This window comes from Seriola dumerili, unplaced genomic scaffold (genome assembly GCF_002260705.1).
Source record: "Seriola dumerili isolate Sdu_G_001 unplaced genomic scaffold, Sdu_1.0 BDQW01000044.1, whole genome shotgun sequence".
Classification (NCBI taxonomy): Eukaryota; Metazoa; Chordata; class Actinopteri; order Carangiformes; family Carangidae; genus Seriola; species Seriola dumerili.
The window spans coordinates 7,796,303-7,817,181 of NW_019174299.1; the positions used below are offsets into that span (position 1 = coordinate 7,796,303).

The 20,879-nt window shown below is 42.6% G+C and overlaps 1 protein-coding gene across 2 annotated transcripts; it reads right to left on the reverse strand.

The window, feature by feature from the left end:
- Nucleotides 1-1,133: 1,133 nt before the first annotated feature.
- carm1 (coactivator associated arginine methyltransferase 1) lies at nucleotides 1,134-19,335 on the reverse strand. Of its 2 annotated transcripts, none has more exons than XM_022739313.1 (16): nucleotides 19,162-19,335; nucleotides 13,633-13,758; nucleotides 11,518-11,624; nucleotides 10,610-10,714; nucleotides 9,558-9,668; nucleotides 8,182-8,359; nucleotides 7,933-8,023; nucleotides 6,537-6,618; nucleotides 6,147-6,232; nucleotides 5,968-6,057; nucleotides 5,718-5,855; nucleotides 4,042-4,131; nucleotides 3,808-3,920; nucleotides 2,809-2,886; nucleotides 1,467-1,535; nucleotides 1,134-1,345 (listed from the first exon to the last, which is right to left on the reverse strand). In XM_022739313.1, the coding sequence occupies exons 1-16, from the start codon at nucleotides 19,301-19,303 to the stop codon at nucleotides 1,206-1,208; spliced, it is 1,746 nt and encodes a 581-aa protein (XP_022595034.1). In that variant the 5' UTR covers nucleotides 19,304-19,335; the 3' UTR covers nucleotides 1,134-1,205. The 2 variants fall into 2 exon arrangements, with proteins under 2 accessions (XP_022595034.1, XP_022595035.1); XM_022739314.1 differs by having other exon boundaries at nucleotides 1,257-1,345; nucleotides 1,434-1,535.
- Nucleotides 19,336-20,879: the final 1,544 nt, after the last annotated feature.

Sequence of the window (20,879 nt, forward strand, 5' to 3'; positions counted from 1 at the left end):
ACAACTGCTCCGAAAAGTTTCATTTCAACGTGTTATGTATGAAGATACAAACTACGACAGCTTTGGATTTTTTGGATAGACACAGGGAGAGACCCGGTTTCCAGCTAAGCTAGGCTAACCACATCACAGGTGTGGGTGTACAAATACATTTAAAGCAGCACTAATCAATATTTTTACAGTAACTCCCTCACTTTAACTGAGTCTTGTAGCTTCTTTCATCTCATTGTTTTGATTTTCTCCTGCAGACATCAGATGATTTATCTCCTCACTAATCATGGAAGGTGACCAGCGTTCTCCCAAAACCCTGATGTAAATGTGAACCTTAGTGGAATGCATCAACACCACTGCTTTTAAGTACAACCACAGATTGGGGTGATGGGAGGAGCTTTGACCATCCTCCTCAGGTATGTAGACAGCTTCAGTTCTCTGATATATCTGCCTCTGCCTAAAAACAAACAATCTACAACGGAGCAAAGAGGGAAAATATGTTTTGTGATTTGTGTGAACTGATACTTTAAAATGAACCATTCAGTCTGGCTTGAGTCAGTCTCTTGAGAGAAGTGCGGAGAGGCTTTTGAAGATTGTGTCCGATATGAAAAGCCCAGATGGTCGCTCAGAGATGAGTGTTGATGATAATAATAGTGTCCTAGAAGTGTGGGGAATTGTGGGAACGGACTGATGCTGGTATCTGGCAATAAGTCGGTTCTTAGGGAAAAAGGGGGTTTGGGGAAACACTTTGGGGTCATCATGATGTTAAAAAAAAGAAGAGGGGTTGGAGGGATTGGGACGGTGGGAAGGTGAAAACCCAGGGAGGGGGTCGATGATAACTGCTGTGCATCTCAGCTGTGCATGTGTTGCAGTCCCGATGAATCCAAGGAGAAAAGGAAAAGGAGGTTTCATCTGTTAGCAAGACAAGAGTCTGGACGGATATGAGAGCGTTTGACTGTTCATATCGTTCATAAAGTGATGGACCGAACAGAGAAGGATGTGGGTGACGAACAAGGGGAGGAAGTGCCGGAACAGCACTGGTTTTGGTATATTGGTTTTGGCTGCGGATTGGTGGATCAGTCAGGGCTGAAGGGTGGATGGGTGGCAGACTGAGGGGGGGGCTCCACTGGGAAAGGGAGGGGTGGGGTGGGGGGGGTGGGGGGTCTCTTGTCATGCAGGGGCTGGGAGGTCGAAGAGGTCTTGGCAAAGTCCTCGTCTTAACTGCCATAATGCATGGTGTTGCTGGGGATGACCATAGGTGAGGCCATGGAGATGGCAGCGCCCCCCATGGTGAACTGGTTGGTGACGGGATAGTAAGTACCGCTGCTGCTGGGGCCCGACTGACCCGTGGTGGCTCCTGGATTTAAGGACACAGCGTTACATTCAATATTCATAGCGCATGAAGTGACTACTTGGTAAATTTCTGTTAAGCTGCACAAACTGACTTCACTGTCCGTTTCCTGTACAGGTGGACATACCCTGGACAATTCCTGTGCTCATGATGGAGCCCATCCTGGAGTGGGTGTGGTTTACAATCCCCGTGTTCACTACGACCAATCAGAGAAGAGAGCAGTTAGCGATATGTACATCACTACAACAGATTTTAGCCTGTTGCTTCCCGTTTGTTGTGTTGCCATGAGAACCCGTCACATCAACTAAGTCACTCAGAGTAGTAGTACAACCTGTAACTGATGCTAGCCAATCAGATAACAGAGAGGGAGTTGTCAGAAAAAGTGTGTTCGCTAGCTGCTGAAATTTTTCTCTTGAAAAATATTTGATACAAATACTGACAAAAATGTAAATCGCAGTTCAAATGGAAGCGCCGACAGTTTCAGTGTAGGGACTAAATAAAGCTCAAGTGTCAGTTCAAGTTCAAGCCCTGGGAGGAGCTGAAATGAAGGCAACCAACTGAGATGAAGTGTGAGCTCAAAGTGGAAAGTCCTGGAGTAAATGAATGCCATTCAAGTGAATACATACATACATACATGTATGTAGAGGACCTCCTCTCAGGTGTACAGGTGTAATTGTTTTCTGCTGACTGACTTTCTAAATGCTCTGAGGAAGACTTAATGCTGAAACACGTCAACAGATTTGTCAGCCTTTGGATTGTGAATAAATTTATCTAAAAAAAAAAAAAAAATCCATACATGGGGTGATTATTTTTGCTGTTGGTGGATCCTTTTTCTTGACTTTATCTAGCACGAACATGTTATTATGTCATCTACATACAAAACATCTAGTTAGAGAGTCAGACTTAAAATTTCATGTTCGGTCCCTAAACAATTTTAAAAAGCTCAAACTTCCACGTAACTGCCCCTTTACCATTTAACTTATATTAGCTTGTCACTTAGCATGAGTTCACGTCATGTAATTAGGCTTGGGTGAGATCCAACATTTAGTATCTTGATAACAGCAGACAGGGCAAACAGTAAAATAAATAATAAATACATTTAAAAAACAAAAAAACAAAAAAAACAAATGATACTGTTGAAAATATCCCATTTGGCAGGAAATATCACGATATTCAATATTATCAAATATCGACCAACAAGATGTGACAGCTGTCTCTTTCAGTGGTTATTCTAAAACTCATGATCCTACAGAATATGTTGTTTCAGCCTTGTGATTGGGAAAACAGCTGTCAAAGTCATTCTTCTCCATGTCATACAGCGCTGCAGAGCTCACTAGAGTCGAATATCAGCAGCGTTTCTGTGCTGTTTTCGTGTTCGCCTGCTACTTCATGCTGCACTCGCTCTCCTATTTCCTCTCCATGACATTCAGTTCCATGAGACGTAGAGGCTTTAGGAGTGTGGTTCGTACCTAGAGGGATGAGGTTGTTGTGAGACACTGCCGGGCCACTGCCAATGACTGTACTGAGGTCATAAGCTGCAGGCATCCCTGGAGGGGACAGACAGAAAACAGCGCAATAAACATTTACCCGCAAATTTTTGTAAAAACTGTGAAGAAATATGAGGCTGTTTACTGCCTTTTTAAAATACGAATGCCTCACAGCAACATTAGTCTGTAACTCAAGTCGGGCAGTGGAGGCAATATAAACACAACTATAAACAATCTTACAACACAGTTTAGTGTCAGGCTGTGTGGATTGTCTCTGTGTGTTAGTTTTCATTAAAACTTTATTTTCCTTTGCTGAGTTTATGTTGGATTTTCTGGCTCACATAAAGACATAGCTCTGTATTATGTACATAAATATTAGACATATAAGGAAAAAAAACACACAAACTCATTTGCTCAGAGCCGTTTTGGGCGACACTTCTAGGTGGAAAGAAATCTGACAGGAATTAGATATCACCCATTATGGATCCAGTAATGTCCAGACGTAACCAACACACATTAAGTACAGTTTTTTTGTTTGTTTTGTTTTAATGACACCATGCCACTTCCTAATACGGGAAATGTTTGGTGTGTAAGGTAAACAACAGCCTCACACAGGTGAAGCGGTTCAGTGTAGGTGTATAGAAGAATGTCATTACATTCAGTGAAGCCTTTTCCATTTAGACACAAAGAAGACTGAATGCAACACTGATCATAGCTGATCACAGCAGCTCAGGGCAGTAACCGTTCAACACCAGTATTCCTATCAGGGTTGGTGAAATGTAATGTGCAATTTCAGAAACTTTAGGATATTAATTAAAATGTATACAAGCCCGAAAAGGCTTGACCTTACACATAAATGAAAAATTGTTACCCATTATCCTTTCTTTATGTCATTTCCTGTCTCTTAAATTTCTGTTATGTTCAAGAGAATCCCTAACAGCTGGATATGTTTCTTCTACCAGTGTTTGTATGTGTGTTCACCTGATACAGCCATCCCCTGACTCATGCTGTAGGCTGCCCCCGTGTTCCACATATTCTCAGATGGGGAGGTGTAGTGTGAGCCAGGAGGAGGGTTGGGGGAGGTGCCTGTGTACCTGCAAATACAGACATACACATGTTCCACATTAGAGAGACAGGCAGCGATCCCCGTTTCAACACTTGAATAGCGCATTCAACATACAAGTGTGTTTACTGGGTTTCAAGAGGCCAACTCACCTGAAAAAGGGGTTCTTCAAGTCCAGGAGATTGCTGGACTTTGATCCTGTCTGGTCCACCTGGGCAACAATACTGATGTCATAGCTTTGTCTGTGGGGGAGGAGATCAACTTTGTGTTATTTGACAAATTAATATAAAATCACATACTGTGAAATGCACGCCAGCAAAAGATCCAGTGGGTTGCTGCGGGGCCTTCAGAGAGTAGTTTGTCATTTTGGGAAATACGCTTGTTTGCTGTCTTGCTGAGAGCTACAGATAAATCTCTCATGTCTGTATGCTAAATGTGAAGCTACAACCCGCAGCCCGTTAGCTTAGCTTAGCACAAAGACTCCAAACAGGACAGCAGACGGCGTGCTCTATCCAAAGCGAGCTCAGTCGTTTTCATGTCATGTTTTTGTTTAATCTGAACAAGAACCAAAATGTAAAAACAACATTGTGCTGTTACGGGAAGGGAAGTGCCAGGTAAAATAACTTCCTGGAGTCTTGTCGTCAATGTGAGGTTGCCGGGCAACCAGCAAAGACTCCAAGAAGTTACTGTGCCCGGGCCAAAAAATGGTCTGGCAGAGTGAAGCGACATTGAAGGCGTCTACATCAGATTACATAACAAATAAGAGATGACACAGAAGAGAGATATTAACATTTGAATCCTTGGAATGAAACCAAACAGCAACTAACTTAAAATATCAACAGCCAGTTATAGATTTTATTTACATTTCAGTTGAAGTTGGATGGTGGACTGACTGTGACTTTCTCTGGTGTGGTTACCATGGATATCTTTAAACTTTGAACATCCTTTAAACTTGTCAGTGGCTTTGATAAAGTGTGAAGTGCCGTGATCTGTGCTGCCGCTGTTAGGTGTATCCATGAAACAGCTGTAACTGATGAACATAAATGCTTTGTTCTGCTTCCTCTTTTTGTACAGTTTAATGTACAAAAAGATTAGATTTCTAAGCACCCATCATTTTTGTTTCCTCTTTTCTATTCCTTCTCTTTCTAAAGAAGCCGGTTAAAGTAGCAAAGTGTATTTTAGTTTAAAACATAGCAGCCATCGTCTCTTAGCAACATTCTTCTGCTCGTCTCAAGCTCAGTGACTGCTGCTGCTGTTCTATCTCGTGGCTCGTCCTCTGCTCCTGTCCCTGTCTCTCTGACTGGGCAGACTGGGAGCGAAATCATCATCATCAGTCTAACAATAACTGAAGAAAACAACCTACCAATTACATAATCAGACGGCAAGTTAAACTTGTGGGGAAAAAATTACTTCCTAATCCACGCAGGTTTGGCAGCATGTCAACAATTGCCCTGTCGAGGTTAGATTTCTTCAAGCTAATGTTGTATGCAGCCACTGAATCCAGTCCTGGAACACGCACGCAGCTCGCTCTCATGCACACCCCGAGTAACAGGTACACAGAGAAGATTACTTCATATCATATCAGTAATTTAAGCTTATACACTATATTTTTGAACCATGACCGTCAGTATTTGTTCAGTATCAACACTTTGATGACTGCCATAATTACATAAGTATCAAATAAATACAGAGCGAAATAATAAATAAAAAAAACAGTGTATTTTTTGTATTTAAATCAATTAAATAATTTTGCTAGTTAATGTCTCCTCATATCCCTTTGTTGAGGCCCCCCAATAAGGAAACACTGAAGTACACACGGCTTTCATACCTTTTGTTGGCCACCAACAGTGCAGTGCCGGACAGAGTGTCCCCAGCCTTGGTGAAGAGGGGAGACTGCAGCAGACAGCGCACCTGGTACCAGTGGGTGAGCGGCTCTGTGGGTGCCGTGGACAGCCATACTGTCATCCTGCAGGAAGAACGCAAGTCGGGTTGTGGTGTGAGGGCAAGAGAATTTTGTGGGACTAACGGAATGCATTTCTTAAGATTCAACACACTCCACGTGTGACTGGCTGACTTACACTGATCCCATGAATGCCACATCAAACCAGAAAGCGAGGCCGTGGACCAGGCCAGAGTGCATCATGTGGAACTTAAAGGGAATCTCTATCCTGCGGTCCAAAAGAGAAGGTAGGAAAGAGGCATGTTAATAACACATGATGTACACATTTAATATATTTACTCACACACACACACACACCTGTAAAGATCCTCTTCTTTGGCCTCCAGGAAGTTGACTGTGTATTTGACCGACTTGGCCATCAGAATACGGATATCAAACGTGTCCTGTGGAGAGATATTTCTGCTCATTACACAAGACTGAAGCACAACAACAAAACTCACACACAGGACTAGATCCCAACCATATAAGACCTCATTAACATACTGTACTTGCAAAAGCATCATGAAGCAAATAAATAAGAGAGGCAGCCCTGAGGTTTACATGAAGCCAAACCAAACTGCATTTCTGGGCCACAACCAGAACTCAGTCTTTACATGAGAACCAAACCACCACTCTGTTTTTTTCAGATTGGACATTTGCTATCTACAGACATTTAACTCCAGTGGGTATGTGCGGTGGAAAACGTACCACGATCGGCTGGCGGAAGTACTCGTCCACAGCTGCCCCCCGCAGGGCAGAGAGGTCTACACCGTGGAAGGAGGGCTGGTACCTAAGAGCCAGAAGATGAAACAGAAGACTGAAACAGAAACCAAACCAGCTTAATTTTTGCTGATGATGGTACATGTAAATCATAGAAACCAAGTTATTTATACATAAAGACAGGAAGTTATTTTACTTGATCAATTCCCTTTTGAAAACTACATAGCTGACTACGAGGGATGTGTCAGTATTAAACTTCCATGCAACGATATTAACGTATCACTGTATTACGATGATGAAATACTACAGCTAAAGTTGAAACACAGTAAAAACCCTTCAGATTTATCAGACAACCAAACACCAGGCAACTGGGACTGAAGCCACCAGACTTGCTCAGCTGACCAGTGGATCAATAGGAACAGTGACTTCAGTGAGATCTGCACTTAGATCTATGGGAAACACATCAGAAGCTCCAGCTGTCCCGAGCCAGTGTGAAGAGTGGTTTCTCCGGCATGCACCCCCACGAGGCTGTCGGACCGGCTCTGTTCTCACTGAGTGCACAGAACAGGAAGATGTTTTCTTCAACACCTCACTCAGTCAAGCAGAGCTGCCATCCTGCCTCAAGACCGTCACAGAGAGAAATCCATGTACTCCAAATCCTGCACAAACGACTTCCACCGCATGGCTGAAAACAAGGACTGTTATACCAGGACTGTCTGCAGCTCTGCTCTCAACACCATCAGACCATAAGAACTGGTACAGGGAATATAACGTCTCCCTCGATGTCAACAAGGCCAACTAAATGGTTATTGGCCTTTGGAGAGCCCCCCCACACACACACACACACAGCACCATGGTGCACCTGCCAGATGACCGGACAGCAATCATCATTATGGTCATGTCGCCATGGGAATTTTCAAGAAGGCTCAACAGTAACTCCACCTTGTCCGCAGCCTGAAGAAGACAAATCTCTCCACCCTGGTACTCGCCATCTTCTACAGGGGCACCATCAACAGCATCTTCCCTCATCATTACTGCCTGTTTTGGGAAGTTTCTAAACAGAAACTACACAGGACAGGGAAGACAGCTGGGAAGACCCTCTCTCACCTCCCTGCTGGACAGCTATCATCTGCGCTGCACCTGCAGAGCCTACAGCCCCCTCCTTCACCCACCACCCTCATTCTTTGAACACGTCACTTAAGGACAAATCTGTTCATATAAGTGGCATCTTGGCTCCATTTCAGTCGGAGTCGGTCCATCTGTTGCCTTTTTAATAACGTGTATCCAAATTTTTGGGGGGGTTTTAAAACACAGTGAAGGACCAGGCCCCGAAAACCTCACAAGGTTTTTAAAGGTTCAGGTTAAGGCCTCTTTCCCTCCTCACCAGAAGTTGGCCTTGGTGAACTGCTCCATGTAGAGCTGCTCGTCTGTGAAGGGGGCCAGGTGCACGTCACCGATAGTGGGGAACATTTTACCTGAAAACACACACACACACACACACACACACACACACACACACACACACACACACACACACACACACACAGGAGGCGAGTCAAAAAAAGTAGCAACTTACAACACAGAATGAGACTGACTGTGTTTTCTCATTCCTCTGTGCTTCAATCCTTCTCACCATTGGGTTTGAGGAACTTCTTGGCATGCAGGTAGCTCTCCAGCATGCGCTCATTGAACAACATGTAGCCCATTGGCTCTGAGATGATGATGTCAACCTGCTCCGGCAGCGTCACCTCCTCCACCTTCCCCGGGATGACGACCACACGCTCCCCTAAACGGTTACTGTTCACCAGCACCTGTAAGGCAGAGGACCGCTCACTGGGGCTGTAACAACTATCATCCACTGTCAATGCTGTAACAGTCATTTTTTTTGTGCTTGTATTTTTTGAAGTATTTTTAAAAAGTGTTTATCAACTCAAGTATTTTGCTTCACTTCATTTAAAGTCAAAGTCGTTACACAGTAAAAAAAAAAAAAAAAACCCAAAAAGACACACATGATGACTTTTGATTAACTGTGTGAGAACAAATAAGAGAGTCAAATCAGCAGCTGCAGCTGAGAGGAAGCCGCTAATTTGATGCACCACCCTGCAGCCACAGTAAGTGACCTAAATCAAACACCCCCCACCGGTCCCACGAGAAACCAAGGAAAAACAAATAATAAAATATATATATATAACTTATTTATTTGCACTCATTTAGTGTGACAGTTCCTGTCCTAAACAGTCACATTACTCTCCTCTCCTTTCAGTTTTCACCATGAAACCCACACACACACGCACACGCACACACGCACGCACACACGCGTGCACACACACACACACACACGCGCGCACACGCACACGCACGGAGCAGCACAGAGGAGAGCCAGGTCAACAGCTCATTATGTGAAGCGCAATAAAATCTTTCCAATAAGTTTTATAAATGCCCAATGTGTATATACCTGGCAGCCAAAAGACTTTAATTTAATAGTTTCATCATGTGTCATTATTATCACCATATAACATTCCCTTCCCCCTTTTAAAAATGTGAGGCCTCAATTATACTCCCTTGCAGACATGGACAGCTGCTGACACCATGGATGTATATTTGTTCTTATTAAACTTTTTTCTATTCCTCTCAGAGTCTGCTTGGAGGAGCACATGCGCAGCTGGTGCCCCTGTAGCACAGAGGACTCAGGTAAGTCCATGCAGACACAACAAATTGGTGGGAACCCAGACGTTGGCGCGGAGCCTTGCGAACATCCTCTGATGATGTTATTTACATCATGCAGACCCTGACTTACTGATGCTGAGGACATTTTTACACAAGTACTTTTATTTCCTGACCAAATTTCTTTTAACAACAGTACTTTTACTTGAGAAAAGTTTTCCAGTACTATGATTTTAATGATGGTTTTAATTTTGAGCTTGTGGCCACAACAGAGCAACACATCAAACATATCGGTCAGGTCACTGATATTAACAATAATTTGTGTGTGTGTATGTGTGTGTGTACCTCGGCGTGCTGTGCCATGGTGCTGGCCTCCACAGCGTAGACCTTCCTGGCTCCAGCTTGAGCTGCAAAGAAAGAGAGGATCCCCGAGCCACAACCAACATCCAGCACAACCTGGAGGACAGAGAACAGGAAACACGACGTCACCGTCAGCAACAATTACAGCTGCATGTCCACCCATATCCTGAGCAAAGCTGATGATTACAGATTTCCATTAGACAGAAGTAAACAAATACATTTCCTCTATTAATAAATAATGAAATCCAGCAAAAAAAAAACTGGGTGTTCAACAACAAGTTTAGCACCTGTTAGTATTGGGATATATAAATAATAACCTCCAATAATAATTCAATGTTCTTTTCTCATTCCAAAGAAAATAACAGCTGTAATACAAGAGAGCTTTTAAAAAATATATATGCAAATATAATATGCATTTTAAAATGAAGTGCTTCTAGAAAAATGAAATAAAAGTGTAGTTTGAGTTTCACTTTTTTGTTCACCCCACTTCACATCAACAGTCCCGACCATTTTCATTACAAACAACCGAAACACTCACTGACTCATAATGATTGGCTGAGTAGTGTCACGTAAAGGCTGGATAAGATACACTGGTTCAAATAGAAACAGTCCGTCTCAATCATTTCAATAATCTCGTCTGAATAATCTATAGGGCATAGGTCCAGGTCAGGATAGGCTGGGCGTCTGGGTCTGGACCTGGATCGCGGCCCCCCTGTCAGTGACCGCAGCATGAATGGATAGGTACCACAGTGGAAATGGTTTGGCCAAATCTCTCCCAGTGGACACATTTTTACCACTGCATGACATATACCATCATATCACCCAATCCCATTCTGTGGGTTACAAATAATAAAGTCCAATAAAAACTTCTGTATGATTCATTACATCTTACGACTCTTTAATCACAGCAGCTTTTTGCCCTTTGGTCATTTGGGAGAGCTACAAACACTTTTGTCAACACTTAGTGTGAACTACTTAATTTAAAACACGCCCCAGCCTTTATTAAACGGTGCACATATCCAGTAGTATAAGGTTACCTTGTCCTTGAAGTCGGTGTGGTTTTGGAGAATAGCCCGTTGGTAAGTCCCTGTCCGAACGTAGTCCTGCATCATGTTCTGTTGCTGGGAGAGGTAGCCATAAAACTGCAGAGAGACAAGAAAAATATTAAAATAATGATGCAATTTGTCTTTATTTATGAAGTCAATGCTGAACAAGCCAACAGTCGGGACATTAACAAATAGAAGTAAACCTGTTTTGCAGTAAAGAATGAAGTTAAGGTTTTCAAATTTGTTGTTAATAATAATTCTCAATAAAAGGAAAAACTCATCTTGGGAGATATTCTCCAACTAGGAACTGGAACTAAACTGGCAAATAAAACAGCAGCTAAGGAAAAACAGGAAGTCCTCTGTAGACCAGATTGTCTCATTTCGGTTTGGCCTTTGTGATCTATGCGGGTTTCAGAGGCCATGCCTTCCTCCGTCCGCTGAAAGATGTGGCCACTGAAATGCGTCACAGCAAGTATTTTCTTAGCAGTGGTGTTCAAGCTTATGCACCACAACAGTTAGCATTTCAACTAACCAACATTTCCATGTACAGCTAAGTTTTTTTTATTGACCTGTGTGCTCCAACTGAATAGCTTATTAGCTATGTGGGCTGTAAAATGATGAGGTGCTTTGTCTCTGTTGGGAGCTTGTTCAGCAGGTCACGGTGCAAGACAAGATGTGTCCATCCTTTTGGAGAAGCAGGAGACATCAGCAAGAAAGCTACTGCGTGTTGTGTTCAAAGTCTTTTTTGTGCTGTGTGGCAGGCTGCTGTCTGACAGCCAGTGATAAAACAGTTAAGTTATTGCTTTATGCAAATACAGTTGAAAATTAAAATGACCAAACAAGGAAGTTCTGTCTACTCAGTCAGAGGAACACCACATGTCTACACAGGCAGGTCTCACCTGGAAGTACTGTACAGCAGAGGACTCCTCTGTTCTGTCACTGAAGACTGAGCGCTCACCAAGATGCCCACGACAGTTCTTCAGGAGATTATAAAAGGACTGAAAGTCTGAAGCACAACACACACATGAAACATTACAGGTCACACTGTGGATACATTACACTGAAGACAATAATATATACACACAGTGGAGTGAGAATAGGACAGTTTTGTGTTTTCATTGTTTTGGGCCACTCACTCACATTGGATTTGAAATGAAACAATGAATGTGAAGTTGACATGCTGACTTCCTTAAAACATATTCATATATTGAAAATGAGCATATTGGCTCAACAGTGTATCGTCACAGATCTACCCATACAATATCAAATTGAACCTCCCTTATTTTGTGGCCGTCAGTTCATGTAAATATGTTTATAACATGTTTAGAATATGTCATTAGCTCCAACAGATTATTTGTAAAAAATAAATAAATAAATAAATAAAGTTATTACTAAATACAGCAGCACATTTTAGCCATTTTGGAGGTTTTGGATCATTTTGGCACAAAAGAATGCTTGACTACTGTGCTTACTAATCACCCAGTAGAACCTTAGTATTTTTTACACATCAACGTGAAGTTTGGTGCAATTACAGACATTAAGTGTAGAAAACAGGAAATGTCAAATGTAAGAAGTTTTATCATTTATAGTTTCGTAGAGTCAATGTGTGATTTTATTTAATAGTTTTTTTTTTTGTTGTCCTATATTTTCACTGAGCTCCATCAAGTAATTTTTTCTTATACATTTAATGGTGTCAGTGTCTTCTTCCATTTAAAGGCATTAGCCATGGCTCTGTGATGTTTACATGACAAGTTATTACATTCATTAAAATTGAGTTGTGTAGAAATGGGCCACAAACAGCTGCTGCACAAAGTGGTTAAACCTGCACATGCTGGCTACATACATGATACCGTGCTCAAAGACTGACACTAAAGCTAACAGCTAAAATCTGTATCCTCTCCGGTTTGAGATCCATGTTGAACTCCTTCACCACGCCAAAGAGCTAGTTGAGTCTTAGTGCTGTAAGTTGGAAAAATGGGAAAAAATGACTTATTTCATTCTAAAATAACTAGCTAGTACAGCTTAGTACAAACAAGACAGATGTTAGATTTATGCTTTGTGCTTTGTACTTTTAGTTGGGATTTTCAAAATGTATTTCTTACTTTTGACATGACAAGAGAAAGTCTGTTAGGATGAGGACTAAGCAATGTGTTTGCCAAGCCTAACATTATGTGAAGTAACGCCGTTGGAGCAGAAACTTCCCCACACCCATTACTGAGCGTGACAGAGCTGTTAAAGTTAACGTTATCCTAAACCCAGGTGAGATCCAGGAGCAGCAGGGGAACGCAGCACTGCTGATGTGCTGCTGATGGACAAGGCTTATCCTACAAGTAACCTGTAACCTGACAAGCTAGTGTTCAGTAGTTAATGACGTGACAGTTACCACTGTAGGTAATAAGCTACTTAGCCAGACATGCTTCAGATTACAGCTCATGTTGGAGCAGGTAAACACACTGTTTAATCCATTCCTGACTGTTTTTGCTCCTGTGTTTTTGGTTGTGGAAAGACTCCTGGAGACTCGTGGAGAAATCTCAAGCCGACAGGCCGGCCTGGCTAGTGACAATTACTAAGCAATGATTGGAAAATTATTATTCAGGTGAATCATTGGAAAAAGGGCGTATGTCAGGGTGAGACTCATTAAACCTGCTCCACACTACGTGGAGCGTGTGCCAAGTGTGTGGGAAACACATGCTCGCTGCTTACACAGACTTTTCAACGCTGGCCCACTCTGAGGTTATAAGCAAAACCAATATGGTGCTGGAGCAGCGTATTTACAAGTGTGCACTAAAGAGGAACACATGTCTGTAGTTACCTACATTCTTCACTAATGGACGGATTATTATTCTTTCAGTTTTCAAATGCATGTTCACTTACACAGGAAATAGTTGCATATTTAAAATATTTTCTGCAGACATTAGAGGTGTGGAACTAATTCTTGATCATGCATTTTGTTGTGTGTGTTACTTATGAACCGTGTGTGACAGTGTTATTGTATTGGGGCATTTCCTGTGTACCTGCAGGTGAGGAGAACTGCAGCAGGACGCTGTTGCAGCCCAGTGTGATGATGAACGACTGCTTCCCCACGCGGCTGCACTCCGTCTCCCTGGAAACCGAACACTTGAACACACTCGCCTCCTCTCCTGGAACGAAATGGAGGGGATGGAGAGAGTTAGGACAGCATGAGACATACTTGCATTTCCAAAACAACTGTGTGATGCATATGGCTGTAACTTTACTTTTTTTTCTTTTTTTTTTTTGGGTGGGTGGGTGGGGGGGTGAACTGATTTAAAAATTCTCATTTTCGGTTTTAATGTGTCTTAATTTTTTCTGCATTTTGCACAACAGGCAAGGAGACCGTTTTCTTGCTGCTGATCACACATTTAACATTTAACACAGCCAGCTCCTGTGTGGGAGAGCTGAACACAATGCTGCCTCAGCCTCTTTATCTCCTTCCACTGCTCACACATATTGACTCACACTTAGTGAAATTCTGTCTTTTTTAAAAGCTTGAAAAAATGGCAAATGAACAGGAATCCATATGCAATCACCAGACTCTCATTCTCATCATATTCTACATAGGTCTAGGTGAGATTATCCCACACCTACTGATGATACCAGTGTCATCCCCGCTACAGGATTTACATTTATATTTGCATACATTTACATTACAAGGCTAAATGCATTTAGCATAGAAGGATACAGCTGGTGTTCTTCTAGATTTTTGTTAGTGTCGATAAATCCCATGAAAAGTGCAAAACCAGTAATGCTAGTCAGGTTCAGTCATTTCCTCAAACAGCTGTACACTGTGGTTTTTAGCATATGTTTCTCAAAGAGGATGAAACAGAAGTGTTTCTCCCATATGTATGTGCTACTGCTGAATTATCACACACGTCATTATTCATGACAAAATGTTACCACCACAACTTCTGCTTACTACGATGTGCACAGCTGACCAGGGTTAGTATGAAATGAAGGAGACCCTACCACATACCCACAGGCACAGTGATGCAGTTCAACAGAGGCTGTCACCAGTGAGCTGCAGCATCTGGTTCGTTCACTCAGGTGACTCAACATATACAGCTCTCTGAACAGAAGGCTTTTCTCAGCTAACTGCTTCAGCAAAGAGTAGAACTATAACATAAGTACCAGAATTGAGTTAAAGAAAGGGTGGAGTTTGATAGATCAAACATAGCGTGAGCGAGCCCAGCCCGGCGCGTGCACGCGCTTACACGCACACACACAGAGGACAGTCAAAAACTGTTTCTTTTTTGTTTGCCAGTGTGTGTGTGTTTGTGAGAGACGAGCCGAGTTGAGCTGCTCTACAATGAAGCAACGGTGTAAAACACTGTTTCAATTATCTTTTATGTTGTTATGAGAAGTGTAAAAATATTTCTACACTCAAGTTAGACAACAGGTATGTGAGGGGCAAAGTAAGGGGGATCATTGGCGATAAACAGTGTAACCGAAGGGATACGTTGGAAAGAAAAAATCCATACCGTCACCCAGAATCTTAAAGGAAAGTTCCCAACATCTTGTGGAACCAATGCCACAAAGAGCTGAGGCTGTTTTGGGAGCAAAGGGAGGAACTACCCAGTATTAGTGTGGTGTTCCTAATAAAGTGCTCAGTGAGTATTTTAAAGCCAAGGTATCAGTAGCCTACTGACCTTGGCACAGCTTATTTTCCAACAGCTACTTGCTCCCAATACAGAAAATGCTAATTCAGAACTAAAAAGTTGTTTTACTTAATATGACATGAATGAAACTTTAACTGGGAGATTCTGACTGTGGAAATTGATGAGACGTGATCAGCTGAAAGTTTTTCCAGAGAAGACTCCTCACTCGTGCTGGCAAAAAATTAACAAACTAATCTTTTCAACTGGCACTTTCACGAGTTTGATACCCATGGGGTCTGTGTACTGCCTCCGGGAAAGTAACCATATACAAGGACTCTGATGTGCAACATGGCACAAGCTTTTGTCTGCTCTGTTTTTATAGACAGTGCATTCATAAAGTCTTCACACCTCTTCACTTTTTGTTATGTTGCAGCCTCATGCTAAAATCCTTTCAATTCATTTTTCCCTCATCAATCTTCACTCAAAACCTCACGATCACAAAACTTTAGGATCTTTTGCAAATTTATCAAAAACACTTGCTATGACTCTTTACATTTAGTTCAGGTGCCTCCCATTTCTCTTAATCATCTTTGAGATGGTTGTACAGCTTGATTGGAGTCCATCTGTGGTAGATTCAGTTGATTGGACTTAATTTGGAAAGGAACACACCCGTCTATAGAAGGTCGCACAGCTGACAATGTATATCAGAGCAAAAAGCAAGCAATGAGGAGGGAGAAGGAAGGAGACAGGGTTGCTGAGCGCCAGAGATCCTGTGTGGACAAGAGAGAACGTCTCAGAAGGACCACCATACCTGCACCTAAAGGACTCAGACTGTGAGAAACAAGATCCTCTGGTCTGATGAAACCAATGTTGAACTGTTTGACCTCAATTCTAAGTGTTATGTCTGGGGGTGAAGGGGAAACTGAACAAAGATATACTTAGTGAAATCCTGATTGCTCAGGCCATCTGAAGGGACCCAAAGTTCACCTTCCAACAGGACAATGACCCTAAGCACAGTCAACACAGGAGCGGCTTAGGGACAACTCTGTGAATGTCCTCGAGTGGTGCAGCCAGAGCACTGAAAATGTCTGTCCACGGACGGTCCCCATCCAACCTGACAGAGCTGGAGAGGATCTGCAGAGTAGAACGGCAGGAAAACCCCAAATCCTGGTGTCCAGAACCAAAGTTTGCCACGTCTTACCCAAGAAGACTTGAGTCTGTAATTGCTGCCAAAGGTGCTTCAACCAAGTCCTGAGTAAAGGGTCTGAAAACTTATGTCAATGTGAGATTTCCATTTTTTATTTTTTTAATAAATTTGTTTTCACCTTGTCATTAAATGAAAGAAGTGAAGGGGTGTGAATACTTTCTGGGTGCACTGTATTACCACATCGGCTGTGGCTAATACCAGCTATCATATAAAACCTGCAGCCGTGTACACGTCAAGTACATACGAATTGCATTTGTAAAAGATGATTCCTCATATTGAAATTTGATACATCAATTCATAACTCTATAAAATGAAACAACATGACAATTTACTAGATTTACTTCTTGCTGCATTTAAAAGAATGTCTATTTTTGTACCCGCTGCAAAACTGCAGTCTGTAAGGAATAGGGTGAGGGAGCTTCAGGACACACCAGGTTCATTCACGTACCAGAGTCAGACAGTAGACTCAGTGCCTGTAAGCCTGTGGATACTATTCCTGCCTGCCTGCCTGCAGACTATTTGCTGCAGTTTGGTCAATAGGAATCTTTAAGTGCAGTTGATTTAAATACTTTTATTGTCTCCAGGTTTCTAATTTTGGTTGCTTTCATGAAACAACATGCATACAATATATATTTGTTATTGTAAAAAATGATACACACATAGCATCACTTCTTTATTTCAGAAGTCAGCTTCATCTGGACTACAGGTGAAACCTTTGAGAGAAAAATGAATCATGTTTTGTTGTTTTACTTTCACTGGATAATTGCATATCATGTTGGTGTGTCCTGCACTCTCGTGGCCTGAAGCCTGAGGTGTGCAACACCCAATACTCAATAACAATACATTTAGGACGTGCAGGCCTATTAAAAACCAAGGAAAAATAACACTCGTACAAAGTCCGGACACGGCTGCTCACTCTCACACTCTAAATTAAGTCATGGAATTAATATTAGTTAGTGACAGCTGATATGAGCTGCTGTTTGCCATTTTAACCAGCAACAGCAACAATCAGTGCCACCTAAAAGTGGGAAGCCGCTACCTGAATGTTTTGCACACTGAGCTTCATTAATAAGAGCCATTTGCACTCATGCACCCAAACAATTTGTCTCAGCATTCACACATTATAAAAGCTTGCACTGTGGAGCTCTGAGCTCATTCTTTTCTAACTCTACGCCCCCAGATTTTATTTTATTTTTTTACTTTCCAAACTTTTACTCTTCAGACCCGACCGCTGCCATCTCCAGTGACATCTTTGAGGCAGTTTGTCAGTCTTCACACAGCTCCCTCTGGGGATGTGAGAGGCTTTACACGAGGTTTTTCACTCCTGCAGTAGTACTCCACAACACGTGGAAATAAGACTTTGATGTGTAAAAATCAGAGGAGTTCCCCTGTAATGCAAATAAGTTGTGTAATATATTTAGAGGCTTTCTAGATTTTCATGTCAACATAATTTCCAACAGCATACCAATAGAGAATTAAAGACAACCTTTACATACACTCTTTGATGTGGTTTCAAGATTATTATTTTTTTTAAGTTTTCTAAAGCATTTCCTGTCTAGACATTATGCTGTATTTGTGTGCCCATTTTCTTAATTATTTTTTCTGCTTTATTTCAATTTTCCCAAGGCCTAAAAAATCCCACAGAGAGAACTTAAAACTTTCTTTTAATTTGTGCAGCAAGAGATGTGTGTGGGGGTGTCTACACTAAAACCTGATGCAGAACTGCTACAATAAAGCCCTTTTTTATGTGCGCTTTTGTTTAACTTGAGCATCACGGCAGAGGAGGCCAGCGGCGCGACTGTTTCTTTTCAGCGGGACATCCCACCGAGTAACAAAAGCTGCGAAGGGAGCGCAGCGGCTCTGATCCTGCGTCCACACGGGAGGGAAGAAGGCGCGGGGAAGCGTCTATTGTTCCGATGAGAACAAAGATGAATGCATAAGTAATGAGGGCCCGGTCTCACTACGCCACCCAAAATGCATACACCGTTTTCCCCTCCAAAAAAGTAAAAGCGTGAAAAGTTTATGCGTTTACCGCTCTAAGACGCAACGTGCTGCCGGCTAAATACAGTGTTATAGCAGCGGCAGCCGCCTGGACCACAGCGCACAGCGGCGAGCCGGGACGGATGCCATCTGCTCTCGGCTCCAAAACAATCCACATAAGCTAATTCACAAGCTAAACAGCTAAATAACATCACAATGGTCTCTTGGAGGCAAACGGAATCGGATCACTCAACAAAAACCACATTTATGAGACAAAATAAACGTTAGTGAACCCTCAAGGGCAAAAGATGTTAGATGTGAGCGGGTCTCATGCACGTTAGCGCATCACTGCTGAAGCCAGGCTAGTGGCATTGTTTAACTAGCATTAAACTACATATTACTTAGCTGCCCTGCTCACTGATGTGACTAACTAAGCTACACTGAATGTGTTGCGCTACACTTCTATCGAGGTCTCCAAGGCGGAGAACATGTGTGGGAGCTGGGAGCCTGAAGTTAACAAGCCCAGAAACCCCAACGGACAACGGGAAATTTTGAGTTTTATGGGCTCCCTCGTGACGAGCAGGGGGAGGCGACGTGGTCTCTCAAGATGGGTTAGCTTCTTGGTGGCTAGCGCTACGTATGGCCAGATTAGCCGTATAAGCATTAGCACTGCATAGCTTTAGCACTGGCAGTTAAGCCAGGCCGACCAACCCGATGAGCAGCTACAGAAAAGGTCAACTCACCATTGGAGAGATTGATGAGGGCAGCATCTTGTGAGGTTTTGACTTCTAACCGCAGGGGTTGCTGCTCTGAGTGTCGCTGTATGTCTCCATTCGCGTCTCCAATGGAGAGGAGCCGCACGCCGGGGAACACCGAGACCGCCATCTTCGATCTGGAAGTCGAGACAGGTCGGTGACGCTCACATCCAACCAAGCACTGCTCTCTGCTGGAGGCAGACTGGGCATCAACATGATTAGCCGCCCCAACAGCGCCACCTGGAGGCTTATAGCGGGTATTGTGTAAACACAGGCAGCGTACGTCATGACTTCACAGCATAGACTGCTTCACACAACCCCAGAGCTCTCAAAGATTTTCATTTTACAAAGTTTCTTTCCTCCTTTTTCAATGTTTAATTTTTTGAATTAGATGAAATGGATAACGTTTTGAATAATAACGCGTTCAATTTTTTATTTTTATTTTTATTTTTTTACAAATTTCAGATATTTCCCCCATTACATTTTGATTAATTCCTGGTTTTTTCCAATGTTGTGAGCGTCACAAATGAAATTCACCTTCATTTTATCTGGATGAAACCAAAACTATGTGTATATGATACAGCAATATCAGTCATTCAAAAACAAGTTACTTATTGAATTTGAGAATATCTTAGTATTTGGTTTGTCCACCTTCTGCTTTGATGACAGCATGCACTCAAGCTGCATCGACTCCACAAGTTTTTGCAAAACTTGATGACCTGTGTTATCTCTGCATGATCTGACAATGTCCCTACTTGTGATGTGTCAGACTGCTTGGCTTTCTCAGTCTTGTAGTGCCCCCATTAATGTTCAATGGGGTTGAGGTCAGGTGACTGTGGAGGAAAGTCCATGACAGTCAGGACTCGTCGGTCATGGTCTTCTTTAGTGTTCGTGTACTTTTTGTAAAGCTTTGAGGTGTGTTTGGGGTCATTGTTCTGCTCCTGTATGAATCCTTCTCTACAAAGATGCAACCCAGAGAGAGGGTGGATCGTGTCTGAAGAATGGAGTGGCACTTCTATTTGGTCAGGGTGGAGTCAGTTCAGTGTGGGTGTCCAACTCCAGAGCAGGTACAAACACTGCGGCATCGTGCTCTCTCCTGTTTGTTTCCTTCAATACACCCTACTATTTCTGCCATAAATGGAGTCACCAGTAAATAGGACTTTTTCCAGTTGTCTACTGTGAAACGCTGGTATTTCTCAGTCCACCCAAAGCATTTGGCCTTGAAGTGATTTAGAAACTGCTACTCGTCCTCTCAGACCACTATAGGACAGCCTTCTTTTGACTGTACTTTGCTGACTGGGGTCTTGCGCTCTTTATTTAGCAAATTCTGTGTCTGTGATTAAGTTCATTTTCTATCTCTCTTGATGTATTGATCTTCTTATGGTGTGTGTTTGCACTGGGACGCCCATTACCACGTCCTCCACCTCCAGTTCTGCCTCTCCCTAACCCTTTCCCAATCCTGGCTCCAGCTTCTCTCCCTCTCTCTCTCTGTGGGTACGTATGTATGTGTGTTGTGATTGTCTGCAGGTGAGCCGGAGCCGGAGTCAGAGCAGAGCTGCACCCAGCTCTATAATCAAACCTCTGAATACTCAGCTCTGCCACTTCCATCCTGCCAGGTCGTACACTCTGCTACAGTCAGTGTAGCAACATTTCTAGCTACTCTTTTGTACGAGTTTTTTTGTTATCGAGTGTTCTGTCCTCTTTGT

What these genes read in the sequence shown, in the direction of transcription:
- carm1 (XM_022739313.1), bottom strand. Translation starts at nt 19,303, where the DNA reads ATGGCGGTCTCGGTGTTCCCCGGCGTGCGGCTCCTCTCCATTGGAGAC. An exon ending in GAAGTTCCTCAAACCCAATG is followed by an intron (nt 8,024 to 8,181) that starts GTGAGAAGGATT and finishes GTGTGTTTTCAG; the next exon opens with GTAAAATGTTCCCCACTATC. An exon ending in CTGTTGGTGGCCAACAAAAG is followed by an intron (nt 4,132 to 5,717) that starts GTATGAAAGCCG and finishes CCTCCCCCACAG; the next exon opens with ACAAAGCTATGACATCAGTA.